Consider the following 22933-nt stretch of genomic DNA (forward strand, 5'->3'; position numbering starts at 1 on the left):
AATAATCCATCATGGTCAGAATCATTTCAACAAACTACCTTTAATGTCCTCAAAATTCTTAAAAGCATTTGAGTCTATTTTAAACTATTTTCCATCAACGTGTCAGTGTGAAAATTTAATTGCAATTTTTTGGAGACTTTTTTGGTATAGCGAGTTCCTCTCCTTTTCCCCCTTTCAATAAAGGTTCTATTTTCATCAGCCTATACCTCCATGCCAATTTCTAATTTATATTTAAAACACTCTTCGGTACTTGGACTGGCTTTTGGCTGAATTTAGATATTAGGTCAAGAACTGATGTGTTTACCATGGTCAAAATATTCCTATTCCCAAATGCGTATAAGCCCCATCTTGTTCCTCTCGGTTCTTCCTTCCTCCCACCTCAACCCCAAGGAAACCATGACCTTGAACGTTAATAATTCTTTTCCTTTTACCATTTTACTATTTATGAGTCTCTAAACAATATACTCTTTTTTTCTGGCTGTGAACGGTTTTTTTTGGCCACACCCATAACATGCAGAAGTTCCCGGGCCAGGGACTGAACCCGTGCCATAGTAGTGACCTGAGCCACAGCAGTGACAATGCTGAATTCTTGGCCCGCTGAGCCACCAAGGAACTCCCTAGATGTGAATTTTATATAAAGGTACCCAGGCTGACAGTACTCTTCTGCCTTGCTTCTTTAACTCAACATGATTTCTGAGATTCACCCACGTTGACATACAAAGCTCTACGGTGCACTTACACGTCCCACTGCACACACACACATTCATACATTTTACCGTAGATGGGCAAGTGGCTCATGCTCTCTCTCTCCTTTTTGGTGATGACAAATAATACTGTTGTGACCATTCCTGGATATGTTTCCAGGGTATATACATCTGACATGAGTTTCTTTAAAAGCATAAAGCCTGGACTCTAAGATATGCCTGTTCAACTTAATGAGATAATACTGTTTTCCAGAGTGGCAGTACCAACTTACATGCCAAGAGTAACAGATACAAGTTCCCGTTGTCATAATCTCTCCAATGTGTGGTATTTTCTTTTCCCTTTATTATTATTTTTTCAATTAAAATATAGTTGATTTACAATGCTGTGTTAGTTTCTGGCACACGACAAAGTGATTCGGATATAAACATTCTTTTTCATATTCTTTCCCATTATGGTTTATTACAGGATACTGAATATGGCTCCCTGTGCTATTTAGGGTAGTAGGACCTTGTTGTTTCATACACAGTAGTTTGTATCACCTAATCCCAGACTCCTAATTTATCCCTTCCCCGTTTGCAGACTTTTACATTTGGTGGCTAGGAAACTATTTCTTTATGGTCTCAATATGCGATTCCGGACCACTAATAAGGTTAGACATTTTTTCATCTTTATGGGCCATTTGTTTTTTTGTGAAATACTTGTGTTTTTTGCCCATTTCTCTCCTGAGTTGTTTTCTGCTGTTGTTGCTCTGATTTGCACTCAGGTGTTTTTTTATTTTTTTTTTAAACAGTTATGTATATATTGAGATTATCTGTGTCTTGTTCCAGGGTAGGCTTATTTTTTCACTCCGTGGCAGGTTCTGGTAAATAAAATCTCAATGCAGCCGCATTATTTATATTTTAGGTAATGGCTTGCACATTCTCTCTTGTTTACAAAATCCTTCCCTTCCCCAAGGTTATAAAAATATCCTTCTATACTGTCTTCCAAGATTTATAGTTTTAACTGTAATCCAGTAAATCTTTAATACACTTGGGACTTGGCCTTTTTTTTTCCCCCTTTATGAAGAATTACTGAAGCCCCATTTAATTAAATAACCCATCCTCCTCCCCACTGGTCTTCAATGACTACCTTTTAAGAAACTGGATTCCCACACATGAGTGGGTCAGTTTCTGAGCTCTTCATTCTTGTCCATTCATCTACTTAAAACCTCTGTGTCAGCTCCATGCTGTTTTATTCACTCACAGTATTTTCTACTAAAGTTTTCTACTTTGGCAATGCTAGCTCCTCTCATGCATTTTTTAGGAATACCTTGGATAGCTTTGGTCCTTTGCTCTTCCATTTATATGTTAGGATCAGCTTGACAAGTACCACTGGGTTATTTTTATTGGAATTGCTTTAACCTATTAATACATCTGGAAAAAGAGTTGAGACCTAAATGATCATCTTACACAGTCTCTCCATTTATCTGGGTCAACAAAGGTGCTTTTAATAAATTATCATTTTCGGAGAGTTCCCATTGTGGCTCAGCAGTTAGTGAACCCAACTAGTATCCATGAGGCCACAGGTTCGATCCCTGGCCTTGCTCAGTGGGTTAAGGATCCGGCACTGCCATGAGCTGTGGTGTAGGTTGCAGACAGCTCAGATCCCAAGTTGCTGTGGCTGTAGAATAGGCCGGCAGCTGCAGCTCTGATTTGAACCCTAGCCTGGGTACTTCTATATGCTGCAGATGTGGCCCTAAAAAAGACAAAAAAATTAAAAAATAAATAATCATTTTCTCACTAAAAGGCTTATACACCTTTTATTAAGATATTTAGGTACTTTATAACTTTTTTGTTCCTACTGTAAATTCTATTTCTTACATTTTAAAAATTTAAAATCAATAATTACTGCTTATGACTGACTACTGCATGATGATGTAATTGACATTTACATACTGATTTTGTTCCAGCAACCTTGATGAACGCCTAAGTCTTGTAATTTGCCTTGTATTCTTTGGATTTTCATAGGCAATCTTAATAGATGAGTCACATTAATTGATTTCCTAGTATTAACCAATTTGCATTCCTGAGATAAATCCAATTTCACCATCATTTGTTATACTTTAAATATGTTAGACTTGGTTTGGAAGAAATGTTTTTCTTATTGGAGGGTGCGAGGGGATATATATGCCTATCAGATCAAATTTATTAGCTGTGCTATTTAAATCTTCTATACCCTTAATGATTATAATGATTCTGTCTTCTGCAAGATCTTTTTTTATCTTTTTATGACCTCACTGAGGTATATGGAAGTTCCCAAGCCAGGGATTGAATCCGAGCCACAGGTGCAACCTAACGCCACAGCTGTAGTGACTCCAGATCCTTTAACCCACTGTGCCGAGCAGTGTTCGAACCCATGCCTCCACAGAGATCCAAGATCCTGAGTTGCTACAGCTGGATTCTTAACCCACCATGCCATGGTGTGAACTCCGGCATTCTCTATTAAGGTATGAAAGTGCCTCTTATATTGGTAGATTAATCTACTTCTCCTTGTAGCTGTGGCCTTTTCTTTTTATATTTTGAGGTATATTATTAGTGACTTAGGTGAGTAATCAAGAAGTTTAGAACTGTTATATCTATCTGGCAAATTTAAGTCCATTGTCATATGTGGTGTGGGGAGAGGATTTTTAGTATGAATACAGGGAAACTGAGGTTCAGAAAAAAAACCTACCCAAGAACATACAACTAGCTAAGAGACTTAAGCTTTAGCTCCGAGATCCTATGTATGATATTCTTTCTACTATATCATGTTGTTTAAAATTCAAAATGTTTTAAAATTTTAGATTTTTGAGAAACAGGCCAACAGCGAAAATAAATTAAACACACATAAAGAACTGACTCTAGTAGAAAAAAAAATTTTTTTTAATTGCTAAGAGAAGGAGGAGAATTTAAATAGCTCTCTACTTGGCTGGGGAAAAAAGCTGAAGGAAAATATCAGGTGATTTAAATGCAGAGAAAAAGCAAAGAAAAAGTCGCTGAATCTTACTGTGTATGGTAATCAAAAAGGAGGTAACACTACAACACAGCTCAGGCTACAAAAAAGACAAGGATAAGAACGGGCATTTTGAGAATGCTTGCAAAGAGAAAGCAAGAAAAACTAAAACTGTAAAGTAAGACTACAAAAAATCTAGGGGATGTAATCAAGAAAACACATAGGGTTATTTTTAAAAAGCACAATATAATCAATGCAAAAAAACCCAAGTCAGAAAGTTTTGATTAAAGGTCCACAATACACCAGTGTTTAAAAAAAGAAAAAAAAATATACACACACATATATGCATATATACTATACATATATATAGAATATGTACCTACATATATGTTGTACACACACACGTGTATATATACTATACACATATATAGAATATGTACCTACATATATACAGTACACACACACACACACACACACACACACACACACAGAGTTTTGTTAATCACTGGTACAGAGGTTAAGACGCACACTCGCCCTGTGGGCAAACTGACCGTGGCAGGACATCAAGTGTGGTTAACTATTTAGGAGGCATGAATGTACTGTAGGAAAAACCCTATGTTCAGTATTATAATAAAGTTCCAGTACACCAGGTATCAACATAACAAGGCCAAGAACATCTGTACAAGATTTATTTCATTAACCACAATGTTTTAGAGTGATGGTATACACCCTAATACAGAAGGAGTGATTCAAAATCCATTTAAAGGTCAGAGCCAAAGTCAAGTGGCTTTGAAGCCCCAGTCAACAACAGTTTTATCCACCATTTGTTTTTCTTGGATTAATCAAAGAGTTGACATACAGAACACCCTGTTCTAAGCTCCACCATGCTTCCCGCAAACAAGCACCACCACAGACCAGACTTCATTGCTTCATCCTTGCTTGGGCTACACTGGTGGGTGGCAAAAGCCTCTTGTCTGCATTTGACCTCCCATTTACTGATAAGCGTTCCTGTCTCCAGCCCAAGTTCCCCACAACATTCTATTTGAATAGTTTCTCCTGAATTGCATGGCTGTAATACTGACAAACTGGACTAATGAGGGCAATTAAATTGCTTTCTGTTTAACAAAACATACCCTTCTAAGAGAATATCCACAGTCTTATTGCATTTAGTACAGTCACGACATTGAAATGACATGTGAGAATCAATACAAAATATTTATTTTTTTCAAACCGCAGAATTCACTCCAGAGCCATGCTATAAATTTCCCAGAATTGTAAGCCATTAACATTTCTCTAAACAATGCAGTCCAACCAGAAAAAAGATAATTTCCAGTCAGCAGGGGTACAATACATATTAGGGTCCTTTAAGGATGTACCTCTGATTAGCATTTTTAAAAGATCTCCCACAGCCACTCCACCAACATAAGCAGAAACGGTACATGTACGTGTGCCACTTGGCTCTGAAAAGAGGCTTAAAATAGGGTTTCGGCCGGTGGAGATGAGAAAGTATCAATGACTTACTTAGTAAACAGTGGGGACAGAAGAGGAGGCATTTCCCTTAAAAAGAACAAGGGTCCTTTCAAATAACCTGGTGGCCAGAAACTGGGGCAAATTTCAACAAAGTAATGAAAGTAATAGGAAAGCCATTTCTCCATGAACTCCTGTGGCCTCTACTCTAACTTCTGATAAACATGAACTTCATCTTATGCAATCTTATTGAAAACAGTCGACACAAACAAAAAGGGCCTTATAAACCTCTTCTAGGGGTCAGTCAAGGGATTCATATTCTGATCTTAAATATTAAAGTCCCCTTAAGAGCCCTAAACCTGGATTAAAGTAAACATAATACTCTGAAGCTCAATGAGACACCATTTAAAAAACATCCAAACAATAACTGGATAACTAACATAAGGGTTCTGTTTTGCTTTTTAATTGTAAAGGTTTTTAATATCTTAAATTAGTGTATATTCATAAAATAATGTTCAATTATCTAATAATAGCTGCTTATTAGACAACTGAATACTAGCTCGAGGGCAATGTCTCTTGCATAAATAATCATGGAAATAATGAACTGCAATACAACAGGAAAAAACAGAAGAAAACAGAGCCAGTCTCAAAGAGAAGATGACAAAGTCTGGAAGGGTTACCCTGGGAGATTAAACACCCTTGTTTAATTAAGGGTTACCCTGGGAGATTAAACCTTCTACGATACTCCTACTAACTTTTTAACTCCAGAAACCAATCGTGTTTGCGAGATCACCAATATCTTCGCTAGCACATGTGCACAGACCATCACTGAAGTTCTCTTTTTGTGCTAAAACACTTTCAAATCCCTCGTTCCATCAGTACAGAATATTGCGAGGTGATGTATGTGCAAACTCTTCCTGAGGAATTCTTTACGTGTGCAAATTTGCAACCTGACAGAAAGCATGGCGTACAGCGAGGGGAGTGACAGCTTCATAGGGCTGTAGCGCCGGAGATGCACCTGCAGTGTTAACGACCACGGGCATCCACTCTCCACAATCACACTCACAAATCGGCTTGCATCCCATCCCCAAAGGAAGGGAGGGGAAATGCCTCAAACTTTGTAAAAGGGTCAGAAAAAAAACAGCTTTTCCACAAAATTTAATAATGCACAACTCATGCATCCAGGTTTGTGTTTCTGCTAACTCTAGCTAAAAACTAGCAGGTTAAGAGGCACAACACCAGGTCCACAGAAAACAAAGCAGGTTAAGGTGCAGCTGTGACAAGAGAGGACATGAGATGACACTGTTAACCGAAGCTTAAGGCCAACCTTAAAAATAAGCCCCACCTCTCAAAACAACCACCATCTACTGATGTTGACACGTCATCAACCCACGACAAGTGAACTGGCTTTCTCTGGAGGGTCTCGTTTGAGGCTGCACATCCACACACTGGTCAGTTCGGCCAAACCAACTGCATGTGTGGATTCACGGGACAATCAACCTGCTTTACAACTTTCTGTCTCCAACATTTTGGGGGCCCCACAAAGAGCCAGAGTTTAACTGAGGTGGAGAAACTTTACACTGTACTGGCAAGAAGAACACAAGTAAACACGAAAAGAAAATACTTTCAGGTGAACCGTGCTTAGTCAATACAAAATGGAAGCAAATCTTATTTCCTCTCATGTTGCAAACTAGGAATTTTGTTTAGCATCCCAATTAAATAAGCAAGGTCAGTATCGACTTGAAGAGTAGGTTCTTCATACTGCAATGTACCTCATGGGGCCAAGATGAGTAGTGACCCGGTCACATGCACTGGGAGAAAGTGTGTCTTCTTTCTACAGTGCTTTGCACCACAGAGTCCTCACCCAGGGTGAGCTGCAGCCACTGTGCAAAAACTGACAGAGAAACTAAATCCCACAAACTTTACTCTGTCCACTTTTTGTTATCACGTACATAATAATAAAAAGACAATATAAAATATTTCTCCATTAACTTAATAATGCAAAAAGTATCCAAAGATTTTAATGCCAATTCACATCATAATACAACGCTTTTACAGGGAAAGTTCTGTTGCTGGCCAAAGAAGCATACCTCTTCCCAGAAAAAGCATTTGGCTACATTATTAGGATACTGAAGAATTCATCCAGATTTAAAGAAACATTCCAATTTTATTCCTTTCAGAAGTATTATTAAAACTGCTCAAGAGAGAGTTCAGTTGCAGGTGTTATTTATAAGCCTGCAGAAAGCATTCCACTGAGTAAAGTAAAATCTGAACTTCATGATAAAATGGAATTCTTCCTTGATATTAGAATGTTACTGGTGTGGCAAATCAAACTGTACAGGGCACAGTGAGAGCCTGTATAAATTCTCACAGTAATTCAGTGTTTATCAACACAATCCAAGACGCTCATCACAAAGTTAAACGAGCCCAATTCAAAGTCCTCTTCAAAATCCACCAACCCTGGTTGATAAGCACTTAAAAAAATAAACCTGACAACCGTTACTTGTATTTCTGCGAATGATAATCTTACAAACAGAGGACAACTATTGGATGACACAGCTGCTCCTTAACCACACTTCTAACTCTCCTATGCAGCCTGCTTCCCCAGGAAGGACAGTGAACCAGGAGAGGCAGCTCTATGAAAACCTAGCAAATTGGAAGTGTGATAACATCCCTGATATGTCTGTCTTCATTTTTCTGCCCCTTGTTCTTCGAAGAGGTAAATATTGGTGCGGACACAGCCAAAGAGAGTCAAGCGTATGCTTAATTGGGATTTAAGCAAAACTGAGAAGAAAAAAATGTTTTTCCCTTACCACATCTATTTTTATTTGCCTTTCAAAATCAACTTAGAGTAAGTTTTAGAGTCTTTTATAAGAAGCTAAATAGCACTGTGGGTATATGAAAACAGAAAATATAGCTTTGCCAGAGCCAGAAGAGATCCTTAAAAACAGCAGTGCTACTTCTTCTTATACTCAAATATAATGTTTTAAAAAATGCAGACTGCAGACTTTTTTTAAGTACTTACCCATTTAAAAGGAAAAGGATCAGGAATCCCACACCATTGATTATATTCAGATTTAATAACCGTATCTGCTTCCTAGAGCATCACAGGAACCAGCTTTTACCATTTGGGTAATTCACAACAATATTAAAAAAAAAAAAAAAAAAAAAGGAGCTTTAGTGCTAAAGTACCACCCAGCCATAAACTAGCATGATGCCAACACTACAGCAGCTGTTGAGATCATGTTAGGTGACAGAGGGAATGGAAATGTCCTCTACGAGTTGGTCCCCAACATTAACAAGAATATGCCACAGTGAGGCAGGAGGAAATCTGACCCACGTGCAATACGGTTCTATTTTCCCACGTATTCAGTATCCGGCTATGAAGTCACACCCGACACCTTAGTGGGTTGGTCTGGGAAACTGTAAGCTTTTTCGGGAAGCATTTGTGAGTTTGACAACATGGTCACAGAGCTGCAAAGTGCACAAAGCTCAAGGCACAGAGTAGAAAAGAGTTGTGAACTGACAGGGGTGGGGGGAGACAAGTTATATCAAAAGCAGGGTTGGCATTTTCCTCTAACAAGACCTTCTGATGCTGAACAAAAACCATCTCTTCTAAAGGGGTTTGTTTTGGTTATGGGTGAAAAATACTATGCTGAAATGATCTGCTTGATTTTAAAGCAAAAGATATCTTGATGTATGAAACCAATATGCCAAAGTGCCAAGTCCACAAATGAACAAAACAAGTGCTGTAAAAACAAACAAACAAACAAAGATTCTTCTGCTCTTATATTTTTGGAGGAAGCTGCTGATTTTGGCTGCCGGATCTCACTTAGCAATGGTCACTCTTCATGCCGCTTGTTCCTCACGGAATCTGTATATAAACTCATTAGAAGATTGTCCCATTTCAAAATCATCCCCAAGTCTAGCAGCAACAATTTTTTTGTTTTGTTTTTGTTTGTTAGGTTTTTTTTTTTTAATTACAAACCAATGTAAGAAGTCCAACATCCTCTTCCAAGAACAGCTTTGTGACGGAGCTCCTGAGTGTCTGCAGGACCTCGCTGTGCTCTGAGTACAGTCTCTGCAGCTCCAGTGTGTCCTCGTTTCCAAAAGCAGAGCACATTCAATACATTCACTATCTGTACCCTCTGGAACTTGCACATGCTGACGAGCTGTCTGAGAAAAAACATCAGAAGAGGAAAAAGTATCAAGAGCATTTGATAACCGTAGGAATCTGTTTGGTGAACACATATTTCTCACCCCTCTCCCAAGCCAAAAGGAGATCAAGGAAAAAAAAAAAAAAAAAAAAATCACAAAACCATGTGGTTTTGAATGACGTGAAAGGGGACCGGAGCATCAGGAATCGAGTCTGGATCCTTATCGCCTTCTAGTGGAGACTGAAGAACGGGCAGCCTCTTGTCAGCTGCCTGAGAACTACCACCACCAACTGGACTTTCCAAGCTGCCACAGCTTGCAGAGCAGTCGGACCTTGACCACACCCAGTCCCCTAGGAGACCACCGTCAAGAACCCTGTGGACACCATGAAAGCCAGTGGCTGCTTTACATCCCAGACCCACCAAAGATGGTAAGGAGCATCATTACTTACTATAAGCCAGCTCATCCCCAGCTCTCTTCCGGGACTGGTCACCTCTGGGGACAGGAAAAGAGGGAGTCAACAGAGCTGACTGACATCTTCACACACCAAAGCAGGAGCAATGAATTGGTATAACTGATAATGGAAGTAGAGGGAATATTTCAAGTCTAACAACCTATTTTAAAACAAACACTAAACTTAAACCAGAGTTGAGTCACTTATAACCTGAATATTCTTACCTAAAAGGTGCTATATTTTACATATAAAAAGCTATTAAATGAAGGCAGGATTATTGATAAAGATGGTTTACTTAGGGGTCTAGAAACTGGTTCAGATTAAAATGTCTTTGATGATAAATCTGGGCTCCACTATCACCATCTCTGGTGACCTGCATATAACAGAGCAAATTTCTAATAAGAAACAGAATAATTCAAACTCTTCCCCTAAAAGCTTATGGGGCCAAAACTGTTTTTTAAAGCTTTTGAAAAATCTCAGAACCTTGGAGTTCCCGTCATGGCACAATGGAAACAAATCCGATTAGGAGCCATGAGGTTGCGGGTTTGATCCCTGGCCTCGCTCAGTGGGTTAAGGATCCAGCATTGCCATGGGCTGTGGTGTAGGTCGCAGGCAGACTTGGCTCAGATTCTGCGTTGCTGTGGCTGTGGTGTAGGCCAGCTGCTACAGCTCCAATTTGACCCCTAGCCTGGGAACCTCCATATGCCGTGGGTGCAGCCCTGAAAGGTTAAAAAAAGAAAAAGAAAAAAAAAGAAAAATCTCAGAATCTTAATGCACATGAAAGAACGTGAACTTTTACAGATGGTAACTGGTTCTTCTTCAAACACCCATAGACATTCTAGTTACACTTTAGAGATAAGAAAATAGAGGTCTGATTAAGTCCAATGCTACCTGTAATTACATCCTATTTTTGTTTCTCCACTTTTTCAGACAATAATCCATACAAATGACTAAAACGACTAGCTTTTTCTTCCTGGGTCTCTTAGCAGCATTTACACAGTTGAGCTCTCCCTTCCTGAAACACTTCTAGCTCTGCCCAACCTTCTGTCCTGGGTCACTTTTTCTGTTCCATGTATATCATGTTCTCCCTAGTCTAGGACAGTGGTCATACCAGTCCTATGACTTGAAATACTTTCCATATGCCAGTGGCTCCCAGATTTCTATCTCCAGCTCCGATTTTTCCTCCCTACACACTTCAGTTAGTAAGCCACTTGGAAGACGTCAAAATACTGCAAATTTACCACGGCCAGAACGCCCTCCACCTCACAACTTCCTCAATCCTCCTCAGTAAGTTGTACTGCCATCCACCCAATCACTCAATGAGCCACAATCCTAGCTCATCCTTGAGTTCTCTCTTTCCTTCACTTTGGGGCATTGTGTCCCCACACATTATCCAGAATCATCCACTTCTCAACTCCACGGCTACAATCCCAATCCAAGCCATTATCATCTCTCCCCGGCACCACTGTTAAGAGTCTTCTTATTAGTGCAGTCAAGAACCAGAGCAATCTTATGTAAAAGCATAAATAAGATTATTTCACGCCTCTGATTAAAGCCCTTTCAGTGGCTTTCCATTACAGTTAAAAAAAAATCAATTCAAATTCATTTTCCCAGCCCTGTGAGATATGGCCTCTGCCTAGCCCTCCACGCTCATTTTCTGCCTCTGCTCACTATTCTTAAGCTACTCTGGGCTTTCTGTCCCTTGGACAAGTCAGCACTTCTGCACTTACTATTTTCTCTGCCTGCAACCCTCTTCCCCGGAGTCAACCACAGGGCTGTCTGGGTACCAGAGAGGAGGAATTTGCCCCCCAGAGGCATTGCAGCACCCAGCTAGCTGGAACAGCCCCTCACATGCCCTGGTCACACACCCTCGATCTCACACTCTGTTTCATTTCCTTCCTAGCATTTATTATTATTTTGAAAGAATCTGTTTATACGCTTGTTATTATCTCCCAACAGCAGAGCATAAGCTCCAGAGAAAGAGGAACTCTGCCTCTCTTTGTTCACCCAGTACCTATAGCAATGTCTAGCACATAGTAGAAAATACTAAATATTTGCTGAATTAACAAATTAGTGAATAATTTATAAATAGCTTCTACAGATGGATTAAAAATACAAGCTCGAGTAATTGTTTCACGCTTTTGCTTTATTTTCTAGATTAACCAAAGTTTCCCACTCTCCTTCTCTGGTTATGCTCAAGACCAGGACGGAAGCCTCTTGCTGGGCTGGGTAAGGAGGCCTAATGGCTGGCAGGAAGAGAACACACCAAATGGCCTCTGAAGGGTTTTCTCTAGGCTGAGCATTTAGAGAAAAACATACAGAACATTTAGTGAGAGCTGGCTTTAGGCAGCCTAAAGAGCTCTACACAGATCGCCCGAAGGCCACTTTGTAAACACTCCACTGTTAGCACAGTGTCTAGCCAAAGCCAGTGAGGATCTTAGACTAGTATCATCACAGGAGCATTCCCCAAATGTTAATGAAACGAGTATGTTCATGCTGATTAAAAAGGAAGCAAGAGGATGGATCTTATATCTAGAAGATATTATATCAGCCTCTATAGACAGCCTTCATTGCCATTCCCCAATTTAAAAAAAAAAAAAAAAAAAAAGAACATGCAAAAATAACAAGGTTCTATTTTGGTCCAGAAATCCAGGTAACAATCACTTAGCAAAAACAGTTCACTTGCTCTTTAAAAGCTATTTAGTGCCTGCTTCGAAGAGGCCCTCAGACTGGTTTCAATGAGGACGGTCCATCTCAAGGCCTGCGTGTTAGGAGTTCCCAAATGAGCCCATCCTCCATGATGTTATCTTTGACAAGAACGGACACCAGCCTGCCCCCCCATAATCAATTCAATTATGCAGGTAACACATAAAAAGAAAACGTTGTTCTCAGCTTGTATGCTACTTCCAGCTTTGAAGTAAGTCCACACTGTATTTCCATGCACCTAAAGATGTTTCACATAAACTCCAGCTGAAATGAGAATCTGTCCACTAACTGCAAAAGAGGATCTATTTCGCTACATTCACATAGCATTTCAAAACACTCCAAAGACTTTCTCTGTGCCATCCCCAGTACATTCTGTGTGTGCTACTTATTCAGGACTCCCTCCATCATGTAAATGGAACACAGCTCTAAATGAAAAAATAGCTTGCAAAGCTGAACAGGAATTACGTGACTGGCTAGACACAAACCATGAACTGACTGCTCATCTCAGGAGAGCCAGTAACAGAATTTTTGTTAGGTAGTTTATACCATATTTTTGCATCAGTGGACATCATTTCCATCTCTTCCAAAAAAAATAATGAGCAAAGGCAGCATCCGGTTTGGCAAGGCAGAACAGAGAAGGTCCACACACAAGAGCTGGAAGCACAGGCAGACCTTCCCTCAGCTGCTAAGTGTATGGTGTCTGCACACCTTTCTGATCCTCCTGCTGATCCAGCCCAAGAGTGAGATGGAGAGTCCAGAATGTCAATTAAAGCAGTGCCTACTCTGCACAAAGCACCTGCCAGAATAAGTCATGAGGCAGACTTTAATCCTCACAGTAAATGCATAGTAAATTGGCCCAATTCAGTTTGTAAAATAAAACGTTTTCACTCTATCACCTTTTGGAAGACCATCATTTAAATTCCATATGAGGAATTTCCGTTGTGGTGCAGTGGAAACAAATCTAAATAGGAACCATATGGTTGTGGGTTCAATCCCTGGCCTCGCTCAGTGGATTAAGGATCCGGCGTTGCTGTGAGCTATTGTGCAGGTCACAGACACGGCTTGGATCTGGCATTGCTCTGGCCATAGCTCCAATCCCACCCCTAGCCTGTGAATCTCCATATGACATGGGTGAGGCCCTAAAAAGCAAAAAAAAAAAAAAAAAAAAAAAAAAAATCCATCCCATTTTGAAATAAAATAATTTTTAAAAATTCAATAAATTCCATATGAAAGAATTCTACTAAGAGAAACAAAAATTCCCTTAACACGGAAAATCCACTGCATTTCCCTGAATATGACTGACTTGGCCTTAGCAGAATAGCGCCTAGTTAGTCCTTCATGTTCAAAGGCAATGTTACATGAGACAATTTACGGAGTCAGTGCCTCATCTCAGCTCAAGGAAGTTTTCCATAAGAGCCACCACACCAAAGAGTCTGCATCCTGTTCTCTTATTCCAGTTCCAAAATCAGATTAGGAAAAGATCTCCAGTCGTGCTTAAAGAGTTCTACACACTGTGCTGGAAGGTGAATTCAGGCTGTTGAGAGAGAAATCTATAAGAGCTCTCCCTACACTGATTCACAGAAATAAAGAAGGCTGTTTACTTGTTAAAGGCATCAATAAGCTCATCTCTAAAATTAAAATACTCAAATAAAACATGAATAAAAGCATAAACGACTCCAAAATTATGGTGAGCCTAGGAAAAACACATAAAAGGTATTACTCACTTCATTCTGCATCTACTTAAAAACATTTAAGGAAAAACTTTTAACTATAATGCAAAATGCATAAGCCATAAAAAAAAAAAAAACTGATAAAGTTAGCTACGTAAAATAAAAAACTTTTGCATGACCTAAAATAAAACAGAAAGGCCACCATAAGGAAAGTCAAGACAAAACTGTCTCATCTTGGGCAAACAATCTCTTCACTACAGAAAGAGCTCCTAGAAATGAAAAAAAGACTAAGAATCAAATAGAAAAATGAGCCAAAAAACCACCAAAAACAGGCAATTTACAGGGTAAGAAATACAAACATACAAAAACATGCTCAGCCTCACTGACAGTAAGAGAAACACAAATTAGGAGTTCCCACTGCGGCACAGGTTAAGAATCCAACTGAAGCAGCTCAGGTTGCTGTGCAGATGAGGGTTCAATGCCCAGCCTGGTGAGGTGGGTTAAAAGATTCAGTGTTGCTGCAACTTGGATTCAATCCCTGGCCTGGAAATTTCCATATGCCACAGGTGTGGCCATAAAAAAAAAAAAAAAAAGATATAGAGAGAGAGAGAGAAAGGGAGAAGAACACAAATGAAACCAACTCTGAGTAGTTCTTTTTCACCTGCCAGACTGACAAAAGTGGAACAAACATACTCCATAGGCAAGGCTACAAAGAAAGGCACTTTTAAGCTTTGCCAGTTGATATACAAAATGGCACAATTCCCTATGGAGAATAATTTGGCAATATTAATCAAAATTATCACTACATTTACTCTTAACCTAGCAATCTAACTTAAGGGAATTAACTCTCCAAACATACTGACAACAGGTACAAAATTATGCATGCAGCATTCTCTGTAACAGCAGAAGACTGGAAATAATTCAATTCAGGTTGCCATCTACAGAGGACTGGTTAAAGAAGTTACAGTATATCTACACAACAGAATGTGCAGGAAAGGAATAAAAATAAGAACATACACTGTCTTTGCTTATATCTGTATAAGCACTGCAGGGAATCATAAGAAACTAATAAATACTAGAGAAATGCAAATCAAAACTACAATGAGGTACATCACCTCACACAGGTCAGAATGGCCATCTAAAAAGTCTACAAATAACAAATGCTGCAGCAGGTGTGGAAAAAAAGGAACCCTCCTATACTGTTGGTGGGAATGTAAAGTGGTGCAACCACTATAGAAAATGTTATGGAGGATCCTCAGAAAACTAAAAATAGTACTACCATATGATCCAGCAATCCCACTCCTGGGTATACATGTTGACAAAACTGTAATTCAAAAAGATAAATGCACCTCTATGTTCATAGCAGCATTATTCACAATAGCCAAGACATGAGAACAACCTAAATGTCCATCACCAGATGAATGGATAAATGGATAAAGAAGATGTGGTACATATACACAATGGAATATTACTCAGCCATAAAAAAGACTGAAATAATGCCATTTGCAGCAACATGGATGGACCCTGAGATTATCATACTATGTGAAGTTAGAAAGAGAAAGACAAATACCATATGATATCAGTTATACGTAGACTCTAAAATACAACACAAATGAATGTGTCTACAAAACAGAAAGTCTCACAGATAAAGAAAACAGACTTGTGGTTGCTAAGGGGAAAAAGGGGTGAGGGAGGGAAGGACTGGGGTTTGGGATTAGCAGATGCAAACTATTACATAAACAACAGGGTCCTACTGCACAGCACATGGAACTACAACTCAATACCCTGTGATAAACCATAATGGAAAAGAATATGAAAAAGATGTGTGTGTGCATGTGCGTGTGTGTAAAAAGTGAGTAACTTTGCTGCACAGCAGAAATTAACACGACATTGTAAATCAACTCAACTTCATTTTTTTTTTTTTTTTTTTGTCTTTTTGCTATTTCTTGGGCCACTCCTGCGGCATATGGAGGCTCCCAGGCTAGGGGTCTAATCGGAGCTGTGGCCGCCAGCCTACGCCAGAGCCACAGCAACGCAGGATCCGAGCCGCGTCTGCAACCTACACCACAGCTCATGGCAACGCCGGATCGTTAACCCACTGAGCAAGGGCAGGGACCGAACCCACAACCTCATGGTTCCTAGTCGGATTCGTTAACCACTGCGCCATGACGGGAACTCCTCAACTTCAATTTTTAAAAAATTGTTTAAAAAGAAACTACTAAAAATGCTTACCTAATGGCTGAGAGCAGATGGAGACAGGTGAGAATAAGACTTTTCAGTGTGTATTTTTGTATCATTTTTTAAAAACCATATAAATATACATCAGCTTTTCAAAAAGGAGTAAGTAAAACTACTATGGCATTAAATGGCCTCATTCTGTGTATGAAAATAACACCAGTTAGAACTATTACGACTGATGTCAAGAAACACTTGATCATTGGGTGTCAGGGAGAAGAACTGGCTGGATTCTATCTAGAATCTCCCACTGGCCTTTTCTTCCTCTAGCTTGCCACAGGAAAGGAAGGGTTACCAGGCCTGTCTACACAGCTTCCCCATGATGGCTCACGGAGCTTTTCTAGTGTGAGCTGCCACCGAGGGGGTAATGACCAGTGCATTATTCAGTGCCCCTGTACCACATGAATACAGATGTCACCAGGACAAAAAGGGGATAAACGCCAATCTGTGGGTCAATAAAGAACAAATTATCTGCCTTCTGTCCTAACCTGTGCTGAAACTAGAAACTTAGAAAAAGTGACCTTGTATCAAGACTGGTACTATGAGACAGAGCTTGACCTCAGAACCTAGAGAAGAGTCTCCATCCCCTGCCCTAGCCAGGAGCCAACTCACAACTGTGCCTCTATGAGGAACTCAGGGGTTTTCCTCTCCACTACTTTCTTCCTTTAATGTGAGGGATTCAAGTAAAAGAAGATACATGAAGTGCTAAGAAGAGGGTAAGGATTATGAAAATATAAAGTACTACTGTATCTTCATGATCTGGTGACATAAAGGCTGTTTTATCATACACAGTTGAAAATATGCACTTTGAGAGATTTTCCAGGAGAAAGCCAATGATACTGAATTCAAATTTTAGAAAAATTAGCAGTGTTTCTATCAAAACCAAAAGAGGCAAATTTTGTGAACATATGTAAGTGATATTCTACTTTTTAAAGAAGAAACAACTAGAATTTAGGAGAAAAGTGAAAATATGAACAACAGAATTTAAACCCTCTTTACCAGTTAGTCAAAAGACGAGTCATTTGCTAGTTTAGTCATAAAAGTACATTAAAACTGGTCATGGCATTTCTACAAGGTTTACAAATGTGCAGAACAATCTGGAAGAGCTCCTAGAGATGACCAGCCCAACTGCCCACCCACAGAAAAGCCCTGTCTTCAAAATCCACCGAAGCAAAGGGCAACTTCCATAAAATCAAGGTCCAGCTCCAACATTTCCACACACCGCTCTCCCAGAAGCACAGCCTTGACTCTTGGACAGCATCTGCCATTCTAGGAACCCCAGCATCCCTCCCCAGCCAAGCCAAACTGACCTAAGGAAATGGACATATTTTGTCACCAAAGGAAAAGAAAACTTGCCTTGTAAAACCATTCTGTATAAGTTCTCTTTGAAGTTTCTGATCTTGAGCAGCATATTCAGAAAGTTCAGATTCCACCGCCCGGGGGAGAATGTTTGGAATAAATTTAGAAAATAGAGTCGGAGCCATCTGAACCCACTCTGTGAGGGAAGGAAAAGATTCATTAAGTAAACCATATAGGCAAATTAAGTTAAATAGAAAAGTTTTTTCTCAAAAAATAAGAACAGGAGTTCCCATTGTGGCTCAGCGGTTAGCGAACCCAACTGGTATCAATGAGGGCAGGTTCAATCCCTGGCCTCGCTCAGTGGGTTGGGGATCTGGCGTTGCTATGCACTGTGGTGTAGACTTCAGATGCAGCTTGGATCCCACATTGCTGTGGCTGTGGTGTAGGCTGGCAGCTGCAGCTCCAACTGGACCTCCAGCCTGGGAACCTCCACATGCTGCAGGTGCAGCCCTAAAAAGATCAAAAACAAACAAAAAGAATAAGAATAAATACTAAACCAAACTTAAAATGGGGAAAAAAATTAGTGCACTCTCTCCCAATAAAAGAGGTTAAATTTCCTTTCTACATAGAATTTACAGAAAGTGAATATTTTTACATTTTGCTGATTTCACAAAATTTAATGAAAATTGTTAGAGCTAAATATGGAAGAAAACATGAGCGAAATAAAGATTTCTGAGTGGGAGGGAACATGGAGGGAAAAAGTTTGGTGGAAAGTACTTAGCTCTCTAAAACATTAATTAAGACAAGTACATGTGGTAATCAGCAGACATATAAAAAAAGAAATACCACAAAAATGAGGAGAGGGTGAGAGAGAGAACTGGTAAGTACTTTTAAAATATAAACCTACTTTGACCCATCCTGAATTATAGCAAATTAAACATACATAACAACAAAAGAAAAGAGAATTAAATGGTTATCAAAATAGTAAAATGATAAAAGATCAAGCAAATAATCTATAGAAAAATAAATGTTCACCCATCAAAATAAGACAAAGAGAAGTCTAAGGAAAAAATTTGCAACAGACATGACAAAGATGAATTAGTATCTTTATTATAAAGCATTTTAACAAATCAGTAAGACTTGATAAATGGGTTAAAGACAGGAATGAATAATTTACAAGAAAAAAATAAACAGAATAGCTTTGTTAATATTCAGAAAAACTCAAGCTAAAGCAAACATACACTCTTCCCCCCACTCAATGAACACTAAGTACAAATAATAACGACCACCCGTATGCCCTTTGGGATTCTTTTGATTCAGCCCTTTCAAATTTCCCCTTTTTGAAAACATCTTGTCTAGATACACTTCAAAAACCATAAAATGTTTCAATGCTCTATTTAATCCAGCAAGCTCACTTTAAAAATTGTAATCTAAATAAATAATTCTAAATCTGAAGAAAAAATGCATTTAATGCTATGCAATGTTGGGTCATTGCTAAGTTAAAAAAAAAAATGTCCAACAATAACAGAGACAGGGTAAAAAAGGTGGGGGGACGTAAAGACCACTAAGACCAATCCACTCACCCCTTATACAAACTCATGTCAAAATGTTCTCAACAGTGTCTCTCCTAGCTCAGCTCAAATATGGCCTTAGAAAGAGTCTCAATTCAGTGTCCTGGGGAACCACTCAAGCATCAATCAGAGCTGGCAAGGAGTCAAAGTAGTTTGACTTTTTATGGAACTTTAGGGAACCATTACAATAAAGATGAAGAAACAAAGAAAAATGTGTACATTAACTAAAGGAGGGTAGGATGAGATGGCAGGAAGTACACCTAGACTAAGCTTCTAAAGACTGAAGAGGAACACATATAAAATGGTAACTGTTATCAGAATCTCCAAGGATTAGGGCCCAGGAATCTACGATTTAAAACTTTTAGGGATGATTCAGATGCACCCATTATATAAAAATCAGCACTCAAGAACTACTGCAAAACGGACTTCCTATTGCAGCTCAGCAGATTGAGGACCCAACATTGTCTTTGTGAGGATGTGGGTTCAATTCCTGGCCTTGTTCAGTGGGTTACGTATCTGGTGTTGCTGCAAGCTGTGGTGTAGGTCACAGATGTGGCTCAGATCTGGTGTTGTGGTGCAGGCCAGTAGGTGCAGCTCCAATTTGACTCCTAGTCCAGGAACTTCCAAATGCTGCATGTGCAGCTATGAAAAGAAAAAAGAAAGAAAACAAAGTACTACAATGAAAGAAAGATTAACATTTAAAATTCAACTTTTAAAATATTTTAACTTTAATCTTTCAGGTGAATAAAAGTGCTTTAACAAACCAGGAACACAATGGGTACTGGCAAGACAAGTAAATGTCAAAATACGTTTAATAGTATCTCAGAAAATACTGGGGCAACAGAAGGTTAGTCTATGATAAAATTCACCTTTTCAAAAGGACAATTTCCAAATACAGAATTCTCCTCACAAGTAGTATGAAACCTATTACAAGTGCTCAAACCTGGATAAAATAGCATTTAGATAAACATGTACCTATAAGTTTTTCGACCCTTAGTCACTAGTTTTACTCTACAATTTTGTTATTTATGATAAAAGCCAGAGCTGATAAGACTACCCACTTGGGAGGCAGAATTTAGAAATTTGTCATACTGCACTTGGGTATCTTCCAAAATAAAACAATCATTCATAACCCAGCACTGAAAAAAAATTCATGAGCCACTTTCAACACATTCTGTAATATGCTATTCAAAATTCTAAGAAATTACAGACTAATGGGAATCACTGATGTGGAACAAAAAAGAGAAAAATGATTGAAAAGAAATGAAGAGAGTCTCAGAGAACTCTGGGACAAGGTTAAACACGCAAATATCAGTATTACAGAGGTGCCAGAAGGAGGAGAGAGAAAGGGACAGAAAAAATATTTAGAGATAAAAGCTGAAAACTTCCCTAACATGGAAAAGGAACAACTCATTCAAATCTAGGAAGCACAACGAGTACCATATAAAATAAACCCAAGGAGGAATACCTGAGACACATATTAATCAAACTGACCAAAATTAAAGATGAGAAAATCTTGAAAGCAGCTAGGGAAAAGAAACAAATAACATACAAGGGAACCCCAATAAGGTTATGGCAGATCTTTCAGCAGAATCTCTGCAGGCCAGAGGGAGTGGCACAATATACTTAACGTGATGAAAGGAAAAAACCTCCAACCAAGATTACTCTACCCATCAAGGCTCTCATTCAGATTTGAAGGAGAAATCAAAAGCTTTACAGACAAGCAAAAGCTAAGAGAATTCAGCAACACTAAGCCAGCTTCGCAACAAAAACTAAAGGAACTTCTCTAGGCAGAAAAGAAAAGGCCACAACCAGAAACAAAAATACCACAAATGACAAGGCTCACCAGTACAGGCAGGTATACAGTAAAGGGAGGAAATCATCCACACACAAATATGCTATCAAAATCAGAAATCATGAGAAGAGGAGGGTACAAATGCAGGACACTGGAGATGCACTTGCAATTAAGAGACCAACAACGTAAAACAATCTTGTATAGACTCCTATATCAAAACTTCAGGGTAACTGAAAACCAAAACTCTACAATTGGTACACACACAAATAAGAAAAATCAACTCCAATACAACACTAAAGATAGTCATCAAACCAGGAGAGGAGAGAACAAGAGAAGAAGGGAAGAAAAAAGAGCAACAAAAACAAATCCAAAGCAATTAATAAAATGGCAATAAGAACATACATATCAATAATTACCTTAAATGTTAATGGACTAAACGCCCCAACCAGAAGACAAACACTGGCTGAATGGATACAAAAACAGGATCCACATATATGCTATCTTCCAGAGACCCATTTCACTTCTAGGGACACATACAAATTCAAAGTGAGAGGATGGAAGAAAATATTCCATGCGAACAGGAATCAAAAGAAAGCTGGAACAGCAATACTCATATCAGATAAAATATACCTTAAAATAAAGAATATTATAAGAGACAAGGAAGGACATTACATAATGATCAAAGGATCAATCCAAGAAGAAGATATAACAATTGCGAATATATATGCACCCAACATAGGATCACCTCAATATATAAGGCAACTGCTAACAACCTTAAAAGGAGAAATTGACAGTAACACAATAATAGTGGGGGACTTTTAACACCCTGCTTACAGCAATGGACAGATCATCCAGATAGAAAATCAACAAGCAAACACAGGTCCTAAATGAAGCATAAGACCAGATGGACTTAATATTTTATAGGATATTCCATTCAAAAGCAGCAGAATACACATTCTTCTCAAGTGCACACGGGACATTCTCTAGGACTGATCACATTCTGGGCCATAAATCAAGCCTCGGTAACTTTAAGAAAATTGAAATCACATCAAGCATCTTTTCTGACCACAATGCTACAAGACTGGAAATCAACAAGAAAAAAAACTGAAAAAAACACAAACACGTGGAGTCTAAACAACATGCTACTAAACAACCAATAGATCACTGAAGATATCAAAGAGGAAATTTAATACCTAAAAGCAAATGACAATGAAAATACAATACTCCAAAACCTATGGATGCAACAAAAGCAGTCCAAAGAGGGAAGTTTATAGCAATACAAGCCTACCTCAAGAAACAAGAAAAAGCTCAAATAAACAACCTAACTATTACCTAAAGGAGCCAGAGACAGAAGAACAGACAGGACGTAAAGTTAGTAGAAGGAAAGAAATCATAAAGATCAGAGCAGAAATCAATGCAGAAAACCACAGAAAACATCAATGAAACGAAAAGCTGGTTCTTTGAAAAGATCAACAAAATTGATAAACCCCTAGTCAGACTTATCAAGAAAAAAAGAGAGAGGACTCAAATCAATAAAATTAGAAATGAAAAAGGAGAAGTAACAACGGACATCACAGAAATACAAAGGATCATAAGAGACTACTATATGCAACTATATGCCAATAAAATGGAAAACCTAGAAGAAATGGAAAAATTCTTAGAAAAGTACAATCTTCCAAGACTAAACCAAGACGACATAGAAAAGATGAATGGACCCATCACAAGAACTGAAATTGAAACTGTGATTAAAAAACTTCCAACAAGCAAAAGTCCAGGACCAGATGGCTTCACAGGCGAATTCTATCAAACATTTAGAGAAGAGCTAACATCTCTCCTTCTGAAACTATTTCAAAAAAATTGCAGAGGAAGGGATACTCCCAAACTCATTCTATGAGGCCACCATCAC

General features: G+C 38.8%; 1 protein-coding gene across 1 annotated transcript in view; it reads right to left on the bottom strand.

Moving 5' to 3' along the window:
* Positions 1 to 4347: 4347 nt before the first annotated feature.
* The window catches only part of CACUL1 (CDK2 associated cullin domain 1), a 66781-nt gene continuing 48195 nt past the window's right edge, over positions 4348 to 22933 (bottom strand). The window contains exons 7-9 of the mRNA XM_003483565.5: positions 17719 to 17857; positions 9749 to 9792; positions 4348 to 9318 (exon numbers count right to left, since the gene is read on the bottom strand). Of these exons, the coding sequence (XP_003483613.3) occupies positions 9278 to 9318; positions 9749 to 9792; positions 17719 to 17857 (224 nt within the window). The 3' untranslated portion in view covers positions 4348 to 9277. The remainder of the gene's footprint in view (positions 9319 to 9748; positions 9793 to 17718; positions 17858 to 22933) is intronic.

This window comes from Sus scrofa, chromosome 14 (genome assembly GCF_054392235.1).
Source record: "Sus scrofa isolate SSC_HxYL_T2T_F1_AM1 chromosome 14, Sscrofa_HxYL_maternal_Yorkshire_Landrace_v2.0, whole genome shotgun sequence".
NCBI lineage: Eukaryota > Metazoa > Chordata > Mammalia > Artiodactyla > Suidae > Sus > Sus scrofa.